The 16529-nt window shown below is 41.2% G+C and overlaps 1 protein-coding gene across 1 annotated transcript; it reads left to right on the forward strand.

Annotated features, from left to right (window-relative positions):
* The first annotated feature begins 11113 nt into the window (after nt 1-11113).
* Nucleotides 11114-12878, forward strand: LOC117509811 (transmembrane protein 252-like). The gene is made up of 2 exons (XM_034169471.1): nt 11114-11470; nt 12553-12878. The coding sequence occupies exons 1-2, from the start codon at nt 11127-11129 to the stop codon at nt 12797-12799; spliced, it is 591 nt and encodes a 196-aa protein (XP_034025362.1). The 5' UTR covers nt 11114-11126; the 3' UTR covers nt 12800-12878.
* The last annotated feature ends 3651 nt before the right edge of the window (nt 12879-16529 follow it).

Here is a 16529-nt window from a genome sequence, read left to right on the forward strand (position 1 = left end):
GGAAGCCGTTGCACCTGGTGGGAACCCACGCAAACACGGGGAGAACATGCAAACTCCACACAAAGGTCACAGGTGGGAATCGATCCCATGACCTTCTTGCTGTTAGGCAACAGTGCTAACCACTAAGCCACCATGCTCCCCACAACATGAACAGTGTCCTTTAAATAAAATGACCATGAACAATCAAAATGTAATTATATGTATATGTCGCAGACATAAACAAACGAAGCTCTTCAGTATCTCACCATGTCCATGGTCATGGTCCATGTCACCAGGTCCTTCAGACTTTTTTTTCAGTAAAATGGTTCTTGGGAGCATGAGCATGACTAAAACCTTTCAGCTTCTGGGGAGGCTCCTCCCCCCAGACACCCCCCCCCCCCCCAAATTACAGCCCTCTTAACCCCCCGCCACTTTAAGCATTTTTTAATGTAGATGTAAATTAATATTCAAACTTTTCAGCTAGTTGACAGTAGGGCTGTACAATATGGCCAAATTATTGTATCTCAGTATTGTCATATCAATATGATATACCAGAGGTCTCAAACCGGTTCCAGAAATGGTCAAAAGGGTGCAGGTTTTCTGTGCAACTACCCTCTCCAGCAGGTGATTTCACTTTCAGCAGGTGGAATCACTTAATCAGTGAAATCACCTGCTGGAGAGGGTAGTTGCACAGAAAACCTGCACCCTCTCGGGCCTTTCTGGAACCGGTTTGAGACGTCTGTGATATACAATATGACTATGATTTCACACAAAGTGCAGCAACAGTGAAAATTAAACATTCTTAAACAAAACAGTAATAATACCACACTCATTTTGTACTCATCATAAGGTTAGGATACTGTGCCCTCCAAAAGTATTGGAACACTTGAAATTTCACATATTTTAATTTGTTTATACCATTTTAAATCAAGAAATACAAAGAATAATATAAAGGATAAAAAAATTCCAAAATTATCTTCCTCAAACTCAGACTGAAAGCAAATCTCTAGACCTTGATAATACCTGTAAATAATAATTCATTTTATTGCCAGTTTTCTTTAGACAAGTCAGGGGATGGAAACATGAACATTTCCAAGTCACTGAATATGTCTTGGACTTTATTTACATCAATTATGAAGAAATACAAAAGCTTCTTTCACCAAAACATCAAATGTACTTTCTGGCAAATTGTAGCTGAAATATCGGGTCTTCTTTTTAAGAAAATCTTCCCCTACACCACTTCATCAGGAAGCTGGATTTTATATTTTTAATTAATTTATATCAAGTTGTAGAGATTTGCTTTCAGTTCAGGGAAGATAACTTTAGATTTATTTATGTGAAGTTGTGTCATTGGTGTGTCGCTCAGACAGCAAAATAAATGGTAAATGGTAAATGGACTGCATTTATATAGCGCTTTTCCATCTGCATCAGACGCTCAAAGCACTTTACAATTATGCCTCACATTCACCCCGATGTCAGGGTGCTGCCATACATGGCGCTCACTACACACCGGGAGCAATTGGGGATTAAAGACCTTGCCCAAGGGTCCTTAGTGATTTTCCAGTCAGGCGGGGATTTGAACCGAGGATCTTCTGGTCTCAAGCCCAACACCTTAACCACTAGACCATAACCTCCCCCAAAATTAAGAGGTTATTGAAAAATAAGTCCTTCGGAGAGCAAAATTAAGAGGTTACACAGGTTTTATACAGAACAGAGGAGGAGTAAATTATCTGCATTTCTTTCAGCCTGAGCGTCTTCACGTTATATCTCATGAATCAACAGCTGCCTGTTCATTTAAAATCACTGGAGAAACATGTGTATATATAAAGCAACCCGAATTAAAGGTGAAATGCCGCGTTTAACAACCTGGACCTCATTTCTGGCATAAAATATGGTTGTTTACTCACAATATAACTTTGGTGTCATTAGGAGTCCATGAGTGAAACATTTTTCTTCTTCTACCAAGGTGGAATAGAACTTTTTTGTGGTACACAGCACCAGCTACTGTACAGGAGGGGCCTAGCAGTCAATGTGTGTCACTGATTTCAAAAAGCATCTCTTTTCAACCAGACGTGCAGTGCCGTGACATGTCAACTATCTGTGTCCAGTCAGATTTCAGGGGAGTCCAGTGCAACCCTGGCCTCTGCTCTAGCTCCACCCATGCCAGGAAGTGTTCAACATTTGACATTTCCTGATTCACTGTGGACTCAAAATTTGGCATTTCCCGTTTGGGACTCCCTGTATCATGAGCTTTGTGCCGCTGCGCAATGCTTCGCTCGTATAAATAACTGTCACTGTTACTGAAATGTAATATAAATAAATAAATAAATAATGATGCAAATTATTGGTTGAGCTGCAAAGTAAAGGCCAAACAAGGTCAACATCCATTGAATGCTATGACATGTGACATAATAGCCTGTAACATGATAACTAAGCATGACAGATGGTACAAACTATTTCTTTTTAGAACCCCATTAACCCAAACAATATCTTACATCACTTCTGACCAAAATTGGAGCAACTTTAACTTTTAACCCCTGAACAAGCTGAAACTGACCTTTGTCATATTTTTTGCTGTTTTTACTCCATAACTCCAGAATATTCAGTCATAGATAATTCAAAATATACTTCTTTGGAATCTTTATGATCACATAAATAATGTGGTATAGTTTTCAATATGACTGGAGCATTTTAAAATTTTGACCTCTGTGTAACCCTTCATTGACAGCTACCTGGCTCCAACTGCCACCCTGGGATGGCTGTATTACATTTTTATGTAGTCCATGGTACACTGAAGCTGGATTCTAAGTGTCGTTTTGTCACCTTAAGTGGTACCGAAAATCTAGTTGGCCCATACAGTTGCCCATTCAACCCGTCTGCCCATTCTCCTCTGACCAAAAAACAACAGAACTGCTGGGCATTGGATATCTTCTCTGAAAAATCTGTACATGAATTCTTTAATTTGTGACTGATGTAGGATACACAATTCTCTCATACCTGCACACAGAGCCAGATGTCATAGCAAAGAGGGAGACTTCTCACCTGCCAAGCTATGGCACTTGGGTACCATGTTTTCTCATTATCTTGGAGGAATGCCCTCATCTATGTTATCTAATATTCCTTGCTGCTTTCTCCTGATCTAGAACCATTCTTGTCCTTAACAGCTTTTTCTTGGAAGGGTTTTTTTTTTTTTTCTTTTTTAACAAAAATACTTCTTGGAGTCAGTGTTATTGAGGCTTTGAATGGAATATCAATTTATAAACTACATTTTCTTTAAAATGACCTTGGATATGAAATTCTCCCAGAAACCTGCTCATTGACACCAAGATCATTGTTCTATGTCAAATTTTCACATAATTATGACCTGGGAATCAACTGAATGCCATGGTGGCCATTTTGAATTTTTTTTTCCATTTCGTCTCTTCACTGATGAGTTCCAAATTGGGTGTCAATCTGTGCAGTCACTAACCAAATAATAATGATTCTCTTGGATGATAGATGTTTTTTAAAACATTTTTTAACAGAAAGATTGTTGTGTCGGCCGCTGAAGAGGAGCTACTGCTGGCCCACCACCAGATGGCGCCCTGCCATGTGGGCACCTTTTTGCCCAGAAGAGGGCGTTTTGGCCTGTTAGCCTCTGTTGGCACCACCAGGTGCGCACCATTTAGGCTGTCAGCTGTTTTTCATCTTCATCATCCACTCCATAAAAACCTGGGAGAGACACCATAACTCTGCCGAGTTATCAGCTTACCCGACATGTAAACTTTCTCAGCCGTTTTTGTGCCGTTCGCACATTCATTGCTACTGAAATCTTTGCAGTCGTAACCTTTAGTATACTTGCAGCTTGGAGCTGGGTTTGTGGAGATTTGGAGGAGCTGGTGTTTCCACTCCTCACTTTTCTAATTCTAAGTATATCTATTGGTACTGCACGTTCTCAGTTTTCCTCCTCTCTGGGAGTGGTGGATTTTTCCACCACTCCAGTACTACCACCACCCAACGATATTTCATTTTGAAAAAAGCATTTAGTCATACTTAAAGCTTTAAGTGCTTTATTAACACGAAACTGTTAATGATAAAATGTGCAGTCACTGAAGTGTGCAATAATAAACATAAATATTAAGGAAAACAGACCAATAATTTTAATATTGAAAGTGAGGACATTTTTACTTTAAGAAGAAATAAAAATACTTGTTTGCCTACAGTTCGCCTTGTACCCTTTGCCACTAACGCTGTCAAGCCAGGGGTTCGACTCTTCACACTCACGTCTGTACATTTGCAAACACTTTTGTTTCTTTGGATGTGGTGGAGTTTCGGGTGTAGACATGCCAGGCAACCAGGCAGCCCGTGACAGGACCAGGAAGGTGGGCACACGGAGATGCAGACATGAAAGTCTGAGGTCTATCTGCTGTACCTCACGTCAGGTCTTCACTACAGGACCCGACGCGAGGTACAGAGATGACATTGGCAGCCCTTAATATTTCATGTTTTATTTTGTTCATTATTCAGTTTTGATGAGTGTGTGTGGGACATTTATGAAAACACAGAACAATTTACGTCATGATACAACATCATGATTTGACAATAATTAATTGTCAAATAAAGGACAATTCTGTATTTTAAGGGATGGGTGGCAACCATACTTGCTTTCAAGGATCCATGCAAAATATTAGCCATACGCAACCCGTCTGCGCAATTGTAAAGTTGATCACAACACTTAACAAGCTTTCCAGTCCCTGAGAGTTGTCAGTGATGAGTGGGAGGCCTATAGATATGCCCCTTTAGGTTTGGGGAGGTGATGGTCTAATGGTTAAAGCATCTTGAGACCAGAGGATCCTCGGTTCAAATCTCAGCCTGACCGGAAAATCACTAAGGGCCCTTGGGCAAGGTCCTTAATCCCCTAGTTGATCCTGGTGTGTAGTGAGTACCTTGTATGGCAGCACCCTGACACTGGGTCCCTGACAAAATTTTAACTATTAGAGAAAAAATTACTCATAACCATCCCAAAGACGTATCGTTATCTTTGGCTGCTTTCAGTGATGCCGGTATTTGGTTAGACTCTTTCTCTCCGATTGTTCTGTCTGAGTTATTTTCATTAGTTACTTCATCCAAACCATCAACATGTTTATTAGACCCCATTCCTACCAGGCTGCTCAAGGAAGCCCTACCATTATTTAAGGTTCTGTGCTAGGACCAATTTTATTCACTTTATACATGCTTCCCTTAGGCAGTATTATTAGACGGTATTGCTTAAATTTTCATTGTTACGCAGATGATACCCAGCTTTATCTATCCATGAAGCCAGAGGACACACACCAATTAGCTAAACTGCAGGATTGTCTTACAGACATAAAGACATGGATGACCTCTAATTTCCTGCTTTTAAACTCAGATAAAACTGAAGTTATTGTACTTGGCCCCACAAATCTTAGAAACATGGTGTCTAACCAGATCCTTACTCTGGATGGCATTACCCTGACCTCTAGTAATACTGTGAGAAATCTTGGAGTCATTTTTGATCAGGATATGTCATTCAAAGCGCATATTAAACAAATATGTAGGACTGCTTTTTTGCATTTACGCAATATCTCTAAAATCAGAAAGGTCTTGTCTCAGAGTGATGCTGAAAAACTAATTCATGCATTTATTTCCTCTAGGCTGGACTATTGTAATTCATTATTATCAGGTTGTCCTAAAAGTTCCCTAAAAAGCCTTCAGTTAATTCAAAATGCTGCAGCTAGAGTACTGACGGGGACTAGAAGGAGAGAGCATATCTCACCCATATTGGCCTCTCTTCATTGGCTTCCTGTTAATTCTAGAATAGAATTTAAAATTCTTCTTCTTACTTATAAGGTTTTGAATAATCAGGTCCCATCTTATCTTAGGGACCTCGTAGTACCATATCACCCCAATAGAGCGCTTCGCTCTCAGACTGCAGGCTTACTTGTAGTTCCTAGGGTTTGTAAGAGTAGAATGGGAGGCAGAGCCTTCAGCTTTCAGGCTCCTCTCCTGTGGAACCAGCTCCCAATTCAGATCACGGAGACAGACACCCTCTCTACTTTTAAGATTAGGCTTAAAACTTTCCTTTTTGCTAAAGCTTATAGTTAGGGCTGGATCAGGTGACCCTGAACCATCCCTTAGTTATGCTGCTATAGACGTAGACTGCTGGGGGGTTCCCATGATGCACTGTTTCTTTCTCTTTTTGCTCTGTATGCACCACTCTGCATTTAATCATTAGTGATCGATCTCTGCTCCCCTCCACAGCATGTCTTTTTCCTGGTTCTCTCCCTCAGCCCCAACCAGTCCCAGCAGAAGACTGCCCCTCCCTGAGCCTGGTTCTGCTGGAGGTTTCTTCCTGTTAAAAGGGAGTTTTTCCTTCCCACTGTAGCCAAGTGCTTGCTCACAGGGGGTAGTTTTGACCGTTGGGGTTTTACATAATTATTGTATGGCCTTGCCTTACAATATAAAGCGCCTTGGGGCAACTGTTTGTTGTGATTTGGCGCTATATAAAAAAATTGATTGATTGATTGATTGATTGGGTTGAATGTGAGGCATTACTGTAAAGCGCTTTGAGCATCTGATGCAGATGGAAAAGCGCTATATAAATGCAGTCCCTTTACCATTTAACTCGCTGGGGCCATTTTGGGGGGGATTGGGTTGCCCTACCCCATGTAGATATGAAGAGCTCATTCTAACATTACTGACCCTCAATTGGAGTAAGTGGGTATAGAAAATGAATGAATGAACATTGCTGGTAAAGTGTACACGAACGAACAGAGGGTTACAAATGCTATATTCCATCTCTGCTAATAAACACCCCTAAATCATACATACTGTATGTAGCCTTACAACTGAAAACATCACTTCTTCTCCTACAAGAAAAGAGGTGAACTGACAGCAGGAAGTATCATCAACTGCACAATGGGTAGGATTACAGACGTTGTTGTGCCGTATCATGGCCTAAGTGCTAACACGGGCTCTGAGGGGGGTCGTAGACAACGCGTGTAGTGCTCCCCTGCAGCGTGCTGCTGCATCAGCAGCTCAGCAGGGAGACGAGGAGCAGTAACGGGGCCATTCGGACTCCCAGGGAACCTATCGATCTCATTGATCCCCTCCTGCCTCGGCCAGTCCAGACATCCATGAGCCGCTAGGGGAGAAGTAGCATTAAGTGAACATGTAAGAAAACAGACATGGTGAGAGTGCTGGTGATGGAGAATGTAAGAGCTGAAAAGTTTGAAACCTTCCTGTCACATATGCTCACCTTTGACTCCCTCTTTTTTGTCTGGATAGTCCACATTTCCAGTTGCAACATACACCTTTCGCAATCATATCTGTTATTGATAAATGATAAAATGACAGCATGGCTTAAGTGAATAGTTTTATAAAGATATTATCCAGCGCTCTGGGCTGATTTTTATAATCTGTGGCAAAATGGGGAAAAGCTAAACCACAATTCCTAGTGTGAATGGTTATGGAAACCAGGCAGGCTGGAATCGCTTCCTGCTGGATCATATTATAATGACATATGTGACTGAAAGGCCTAAGAGATACTTAAAAGCCACATGATAACCTCTTGATCCTGGTGTGGCAAAAGGAAGGGATTGTTTTAGATTAAAATCACACAGTTCAAAGCGGTTCCGTCTAGCTGCCTGCTCACTCTGACGGAAATAATAATAATAGTAATGTCGCCCTCGCTGGACTTCTCGTGGTACTACTCTTGAAATAAAAAATAACATTCCTGGGCAGACAAGATCTACTCACATCTGCCTATGGGTATAATACATGACACGATAATCAAAAAGAAAAAAAAATGAATGTCTGCATTCTTCCCAGAGTTGGTGACCATGTAATGAGTAAAGTTGTGTCCTGCCGAGTGTGCAGACTGACCCTGATGTGTATTAATGACACAGACTGGCAAGTCCTCATCAGAGTCCAGCTGATTAATAACCAGCCCCTCACTCCTTCTCTCACATCTAATTGATCTCTGTCCCCCTCTGACTATAATTATCACTCAATTATCAGGCCCACAAGACCTGTGTGTTTGTGTGTGTGTGTGTGTGTGTGTGTAGACATGATTTGATCGCACCTCAAAAATCAAGAATGTTGATGTGTGTACCATGTCTGTCATATAATGTAAAACATATGTGACATATTTTGAATTGCAGACCCAAATCAGAAACTCTTCGGATGATATGACAACACAAAAATAAATACAAAAAAAAAATTGTGATCCTTTCATTTACGATGCATCATGAAAGTATTCACAGCGCTTCACTTTTTCCACATTTTATGTTACAGCCTTATTCCAAAATGGATGAAGTTCATTCTTTCCTCAAAATTCTACACACAATACCCCATAATGACAAAGTGAATTTTTTTTTAGATATTTGCTAATTTATTACAAATTTAAAAAACTAAGAAATCACATGTACATAAGCATTCACAGCCTTTGCCATGAAGCTCAAAACTGAGCTCAGGTGCATCCTTTATCCACCGATCATCCTTGAAATGTATCTACAGCTTAGCTGGAATCCACCTGGGGTAAATACAGTTGATTGGACATGATTTAGAAAGGCACACACCTGTCTACATATAAGGTCCCACATTTGACAGTCCATGTCAGGCACAAACCAAGTTTGAAGTCAAAAGAATTGTCTGCAGACCTCCAAGACAGGATTGTCTCGAGGCACAAACGGGGAAGACTACAGAACTATTTCTGTTGGGGTTTGGGTCTGTGGCTGGGTTTTTGAGTTGTCCCTGTGTCTTTTATGTCTTTGGTCACTTGTCCTGTACTCTCTCTCTCCATGTTCTCTGTGTGTGTGTGTGTGTGTGTGTAAAATTGTGTGCGTGGGGCGGCTTTCCTCAGTGTGCTTCTCCTCATGTCGGTCATGCGAGTGCGTGTATATGGGCATGAATGTACAAGCGAGCGGTTCCCTTCTGTGTGCCCCAGTCCCTGGGTGTGTGTGTTTGTGTGCGTGTTCTTGGTGTGTCTGCAAGTGTGTGGTGAGTTTCCCTACCTGGTCTCGCCTCCCCTGTCATGTACAGCCTGTCAGCTGTGTGCGGCACACTTCTGTTCCTCTGGGTCCCCTTGCAACCTGGCAATATTTGCCATGGTGCTTGATGTTGTCTTTTGGTTCCTGGGTTATGTTTGTGTTGTTGTATGTTTCAGGGTTTTGATGTTCATTTATGGTTTCAGGTTTATTACCACGTTTTCTTTTGATATTTGTTTTACCGGTTAGTTCCTGGTCCATGGTAACGCACAGTTGTCAGGGTTATGCCTGACAACTGTGCGTGGTGTTTGACAGCTTGTCGCTTTGCAAGGGCCCCGCCCCTCATGCTCTTATTGTGTTTCTCCACTGTGCTTCATGTAATTTAGTTTCACCTCACGTGTTCACCACTTGTGCCAGTTTTTGTTTATGTCATAGTTCTGGTTTGTTTTTCACAGTTGTCATGATGATTGCTTCACTTGGTTAATTGTGTCACTTCTCTCATGCTCCTCCGCCTTCACGCAGTCCTCGCACCTGGGGTTAATCAGTCCTTGATTCCTGTGTAACGCAATTTGTCATGCTTCACCTACGGTTAACTATTTAGTAAGTGTTTTACCTCAGTGTCATATTTTGATAGTTGTCTTTTGTTTCATCACTGTTTTTTTTTTCTCACCAACACTCTTGTTGTAGTTGCTTGCTTTCATCATGTTGGTCCGCGTGTCGGGACGCAGCCAGCGCGGTGTGGCGGCACAGGAAAAACCCCTCCGTGTTGATAACCATTTGTAAAATCCAGGCGGCTTTTGATGGCTTTCAGTGGAGTGAGTATATGAGAAATTGTTTAACAGCTGGACATGTTCCAACTTGTCCTTAAGGCTTCCAACAGAGGTGTTTTTCCTGTGGTGGAGCGTCGCAGCGGCTGCGAGCCGACGCTGCAATCCGTCCACACGTCTTTCATTAAAAAAATCTCCTTTAACAGTGGAATATCCGGATAAAATGCTGAAACCGACTTCTTCTGAAACTTCTCTGTTCTCTCACGACGTCCTGGATCAATAGAGCCTGAAATGTGGAGGTTTTCAGCTTGAAACAGGCTGACGACGGCGCCTGAGAGCGCTGCACGACGTCCCACTGCGTGGGAAGTCCTTAAAGCGACAGTATCACCTCAAAATCTCTCATCAGCCGTTAAAATTTTCACCGAAAACCAGCTTCATTTTTCGAACCGTGTCCACTTCGATGTGTCTCACAGGTTTAGAAAAATTTTGATCAAACAAAGCGCCAGTCTCTCAGCAACTTCTCAGACAAAGGAATTCCGACGAGGGGCTGGACGACTCCTCCCACAAGGAGTGCTCACAGGCGAATGACGTCACCGACAGGCGTGGAAAAACTCACACATGCGCACGAGGGTTCAAGCATGTCTGACGTAAAAACATATGAATGAAATCCATATAGTTTTTGAAAAAAATAAAAAGGACCTATACTTTATTGACAGACCTCGTACTCTAGTCCAAAAACTGTCTGGTAACACGTATTTAACCTTGATATAAGATATTTCATCTTAGTAAGAGTTCATTTTTTGCAGTGCATGTATTCTCAGCTCCTTGAATTTTCACCAAGTCAAATAAGCTGTTGCACTGAAGTGACCCATGATGACCAGAAGATTGTCACCTTTGGGGATGTCCTCAATCACTGACTGGAGCTGCGAGCTAAAAGTCACTCACTGAGATATGACTAACCACAGACTGAGACAACAAAATAAGCACTAAATACAACTCCTGTGCATGATGTTCACACTTATTTCACAAATCCAAAGTAATTGTTGGTATTTTGAGGCTATATTGAAAGTTGCTGTTGTTCATACGTGTCAAACTGCAACTCGGGTTTAGTCTTCTGTCAAAGAATTATGACCGGGTTTTCTCTGAGTGGACTGTTGGCTCACCAGCAGCTCTATCTCTCTGTCTGCTGTGAACCCAGATTATGTAGTTAATGTACAACCAAGGAGGCAGGAACAGACCTTCCTTTATGTCTGAAGAAGCAAAGAAACCTTCACAACGTATCACACCAACTGCAGCTACCACAGGTACTTCTTGGTTACATACTTGCTGTTACGACATACAGGCACAACTATCACCATCGCACCTTCAAACCTATCCTAGAATCCTCCTACTGATGCTCATCAAGAGCTCTGATAGGTCTTCTTGCCACCTGAGGAGAAAAAGTGTAAAAGAGCATCTGGAAACAATGACTGAGATGATTAAGGTAAAGTTGTGGTCTGCTGCTCGTTTCGGGCTGCTCGGTGTGGGAATTGCGTTGACGTGCGTTGGAGCGTATCTACTGTCTCTGCAGACCGAATACAAGTTCACACGGAGGGTCATCTCAGCTTACGTCATTATTGCATGTGGGTTACTGGCTGAGCTTGTTGGTGTTTTCTGGGCCATCTGTCACAGTATGAAGAGCAAGATATACCACAGAGATGGACATGACCAGAACATTCACATCTACACGATTGAAAGGTAACAGTTGTGGCACCTGTGCCCACTTCAGAATGTTCAAGAGAACACACAAAATGCTTAAGCTATTTATTCCTAATTCAGCTATTTTTACACAGCAGTGTTGGTAATATTAATTAATGTATTTAACCGTTATTTAATCAGGTTAGTCCCATTGAGATCGAGACCTCTTTTACAAGGGGGACCTGAACAATTTTTAAAGTTTCCAATCCACCTAACCTGCATGTCTTTGGATGTGGGAGGAAACCGGAGCACCCAGAGAGAATCCACACAAACACAAGGAGAATATGCAAACTGCTAATAAGTTATCTTGTTTCTCTAGTGTATGTCGCACAAAATAATTTATATAAAATTGTTTGAATTTACCAAAAGATTTTATTTATTAATTGATTATTATTTATTTATTTCCTTAAATGCAAGATTCTTTTCTCAAAACTCATACTTTCATTACATTAATATAGTGTTATTTTTTTCTCACCAGTGAAAATTTTCTTATTGCCTTCAGATATGGAATATAATCACTCCTTAGCTTTCTGTCTTCTTTCAACAGTAGCCAAATCCGGGAAAAATGTAAATAATTATTCTGTAGGAAAAAATTATTCTCAAATGGAGTGTATTTTCCTTCCATGATAATTTGAAATAATAATCAAAAATACTTCTGCCTAATTCATAACAATCATTGTAATGTTAATATGACTTTTGCAAAACTACTTAACTTTTTCATTTAGACTTTTCTATCAACTAAATTTATCATTACAGGGGTTGTATTGTGCAAAACCTTTTTTTTTTTTTTTTTTTGCCATTTACAGTTACCATGCAGTTTGAGACAAATGGAGTCAAATAGAGGGGATAAATTTGTTTGGGGAGCACAATATGACCCCATTAAGTTCCTGGAAACTTGAAAGCATATGTTATTTTCTCTGCATGCAAGAAGCTGTCAAAACATTTTCATTCCAGCTGGAAAATATTTTATAAATATTTACAAGGGTCCTTTACAATTTTTTTTTTTGATAATTATATCTGTGTTTATTCCTTTAAAATTCCTTTAAAACCTGGTATGATGGTTTCTGTATTCGCCTGTGCAGGCCCAGCTCCTACCCCCCATCATATGAGGAGTCCCAGAGGAGCCAGGTGTGTCCTACAAACTGTGAGTCCATCATAGTGATGGACGGCGTGGACGTGACGGTGAGCCTGGCCCCTCCGCTGTACAGTCTGAACAGCTCAGAGGCTCCGGACTGCACGTGGAGCTGGGAGCAGCCTCCTCCTTACAGTCTGTTAAAGCCCGATGTCCAGACACACTCAGAGGAGCAGGAGGCCTCGTCTGGAAACTGACAGAAGACAAACGTTTTCCAAAGCTGCTGACTGAAAAGGAAGGCACGCTAATGGTGGATTAATACGACTTCCACGCCTGGCTAAATTCACCTGATGTGATGATTTCTGCTTCACCTGTGCAGACCTAGCTCAGAGAAAGTTTCATGCCAATGGGAAATGGTCGGCGTCCCCGTGGCTGTGAATCCACACTGTCAAATAACGCTTTTTCATATACTGTAAAACACATCAGTGTACAAAACACAGTTTTTCTCAAGATGAATATGACATTCTTCTTCCATTATGATTTGTGTTATTGTATAACAACATGATGAAACTGTAGTATTTATGAATGTGTACAAACTTGTACTTGATAAATTTTTTATGTTTAACAACATATTGCCTTTTTTTTTTTTTTTTGCATTGTACATGAGGTTTTATATAATGGCTGAGTGGATTCTTGTCATTTGATTGGTGCTTTGTATGTCACATGACATGGATTAATTCATCCCATTTGTGTTGCATTGCATTCAGAGTGCGGCTTGGTTCCATTTAGAGTGCAAATTTGGTTCCATACGTTTGGTACCATTGCACTCTCCGTGCACATGCGCACGCAAGCTTGCACGTCCTCGTGCACGCATGCACATAAGTGCGTGTGCATACTTTTGCACGTGCACGTACGAGCATACTCGTGCACACACACATCACGCACGCACATGCTCGCACACGCGTACGTGCGTGCCCACGCATGCTCGTGCGCGCACATGTACACGCACCCACATGTGTGCACGCACGCACACACAAAGCCAATCCACTGTGCTGCTTGGAGGTTGTTAGCAGGAAGAAAGAACAAAAGCTGGACTCATTTCTGACTTGATTTTTTTTTTCGCTACACTGAGGACGCATACAGTCTTATTTTTGTTGTTCACGCATGCACAAGCGCCGACCAGGTTGCGTATGTGTGCGCGCGCGTGGGGGACGTGACTCTCCTGAGACATTTTTTTTTTTTGTTTTCCCCTGTCTGCATATACGAGTATAGTAATGGTAAATGCCACACTGTCAGAACCATTTATGAACATTAATACTCATAAATGCAATTTATTCTATTCCTGAGACATAATTTGAGCTAACTGACACTGCTAATTCTTGTAAGACACACACACACACACACAAAACAAATCCACTGTGTTGTCTGTTAGCAGGAAGAGAGAAAGAAAACCTGGACTCATTTCTGACGTGACTTTTTTTTTTCGCTGCACTGAGCAGGTACACAGCTCGGTTGTGTCTGCACACGCGTGCCCATGCGGGACAGCGACATGATGACTTGCCTGAGTTAACTGACACTGCTACACACACACACACACACACACACACACACACACACACACACACACACACACACACACACACACACACACACACACACACACACACACACACACACACACACACACACACACAAAATCCACTCGGCTGTAAGCTGTCTGGATGCATGAAGAGCTGCTCACATAAAACGCTGATGTGATTTTTGGCTGGACTGTGGAACTACACAAAGTCTTTTTTTTATGGAAGTCCGAAGTCAGTGCACAGCATCACTGGACTACACATCACAGTGGAACACCAAAAGGTAAGTACCTTTTCTGTTGTTTATAAATTAATAAAATATCAAATGACAATGATCTAGTTTAGCCGTTATATGTATAAAACAAATAATGAATGTTTTTACATTATTTCAATGGTACGAATATTTAATTCGGTACCACTGAACTCATAAACAGTCATTATTTGTATAATATTTTGGATTGTAGAGCATAAAAATCAGTTGGACTACACATACTCAGTGTTGCCAAAGTAACTTTATTAGTTCCTTTTTTTAGTTGCTTTATACACTTACTTCATTAGCAGCTTTATGCAGTTACTTTCTTAGAAGCTGCCGACAACTTGCAACTAATAAGGTAACTAGTAACTAATGGTTACTTTTCTGAGTATTCAATCTTAAAAATAACAGTTAGATTACAAGTTACTTTATTATTTACATTCAGCAGCTGCCATCAAGTTGTCCGCAGCTGCTCATGAAATAACTGTATAAAGTAACCAATACAGTAACTTTTCAAAGTTACTTTGGCAAAACTGCACATATATACACCTGGGTTTGATTCCTGGTCACGCTACTTGTCTGCGATCTTGATGCACTTCTTCAGTAGTGTCCTAGTCCACCTAACTGTAAACCGCTATGGACCGTGGCTTGAGATGCAAACTGACGGACTGGCATCTTAACCAGGGGAAGTCATAGGCTCTCATCTGATTCATGCTACAGAAACTGAACCTGAATACGGGCACCACAAAGCCTCAGGACCTACACTAAATAGAACTTTCTTCTTCTAAACATTTCAAACTCATACTTTTTCATAACTTGTCATAGGTCACCAGGTCTCTTAATACATGTATTAAAGATTGCATCTGACTCTATCACATAAACACTGGTGAACATTTTCTAAATGAGCTGATTCCAGTTAAGGGTTATTGGACAGGAGATAGTCCAGGAAAAATAAGGTTTGACCTCAAACAAATTGCAAAAGAATTTATTTTTTCACCAATACTTCAGAAGGACCATAGAAACAACATACTAAAAATCCTCTAAAATCCAAGTGGTGGAAGGGTGTCAAATTTAAAATTTAAAAAAATTGCCACCAAATTACAATATAAGCCGAATATCACTTTTTAAAACTATGAATGGTAGTTATTTTGGTGTCTATAATTATGTTTTCATGTATGGGGTATCCATTAATAATAACTAAAATCCATCCAGGGTGGCAGCCATCTTTTATTTTTAAAATGGCCACTCATAAAGCTAAAAGTGGCTATTATTTTGTAAACGCATGTAGAATCATGTGCGGGATACATACAGAAATGATCTTGGTGTCTAGGTCATAGGTTTTCTGGTATGATGTGTTAACTTGTGACCATAATTATATTTGCATGTAGATATTTCTGTTGTATAAAGCTTGTATATATGCTTGCGCTCTGCCATCTGAAAATGTACAGTATATCCTCGATGGAGGTGCTCTGCTACACAGACTTGCCTGACAGCATGGCACAACTTATAACGAAATTTGTCAACACTGCTGCAGGTATGTGGCCCGGCACTATGGAAAACCTATGATTGTGTTTGATGGCTATCAAGATGGTCCAAGCACAAAGGACACAGCACACAGAAGACGAGCAGGAGCCAATTCTGGAGCAACTGTGCATATCTCAGGTTCCATGGACTTCAATGGGAAGAAAGACATCTTCCTCAGCAACAAGGTTAACAAGCACTGCTTCATTTCCCTGCTCCGGGATCATCTTGAGTAAAGTGCATGCTGCACAGACCAGGCCAGGGGAGATGCAGATTTGCTGATCGCCAAACCAGCAATAGCAGAAGCAGAAAGTAAGCTAACACCATTATGTCTTATTGGGGATGACACGGACTTGTTGGTGTTGCTCTGCTACCACACCAAAGTCACAACAACTAACCTGTACTTCAGACCAGAACCCAAACACGGAGGAAATCATCCACCACGACGTTGGAATATTGCAGTCCTCAAGAGAGCTGTGGGCCCACAGGTTTGCAAGAGCATCCTATTTGCACATGCCTTCCTTGGTTGTGACATGACATCTGCTGTCTATGGCCTGGGAAAAGGATCATCAGTGAAGCAGATTTCAGACAATGCACTTCTCAAAGCTCAGGCTGAAGTCTTCAACAATCCAGAGA

The sequence above is a fragment of the Thalassophryne amazonica genome, chromosome 5, assembly GCF_902500255.1.
Source record: "Thalassophryne amazonica chromosome 5, fThaAma1.1, whole genome shotgun sequence".
Taxonomy (NCBI): domain Eukaryota; kingdom Metazoa; phylum Chordata; class Actinopteri; order Batrachoidiformes; family Batrachoididae; genus Thalassophryne; species Thalassophryne amazonica.

What these genes read in the sequence shown, in the direction of transcription:
- LOC117509811 (XM_034169471.1), top strand. Translation starts at nt 11,127, where the DNA reads ATGCTCATCAAGAGCTCTGATAGGTCTTCTTGCCACCTGAGGAGAAAA. An exon ending in CACATCTACACGATTGAAAG is followed by an intron (nt 11,471 to 12,552) that starts GTAACAGTTGTG and finishes TCGCCTGTGCAG; the next exon opens with GCCCAGCTCCTACCCCCCAT.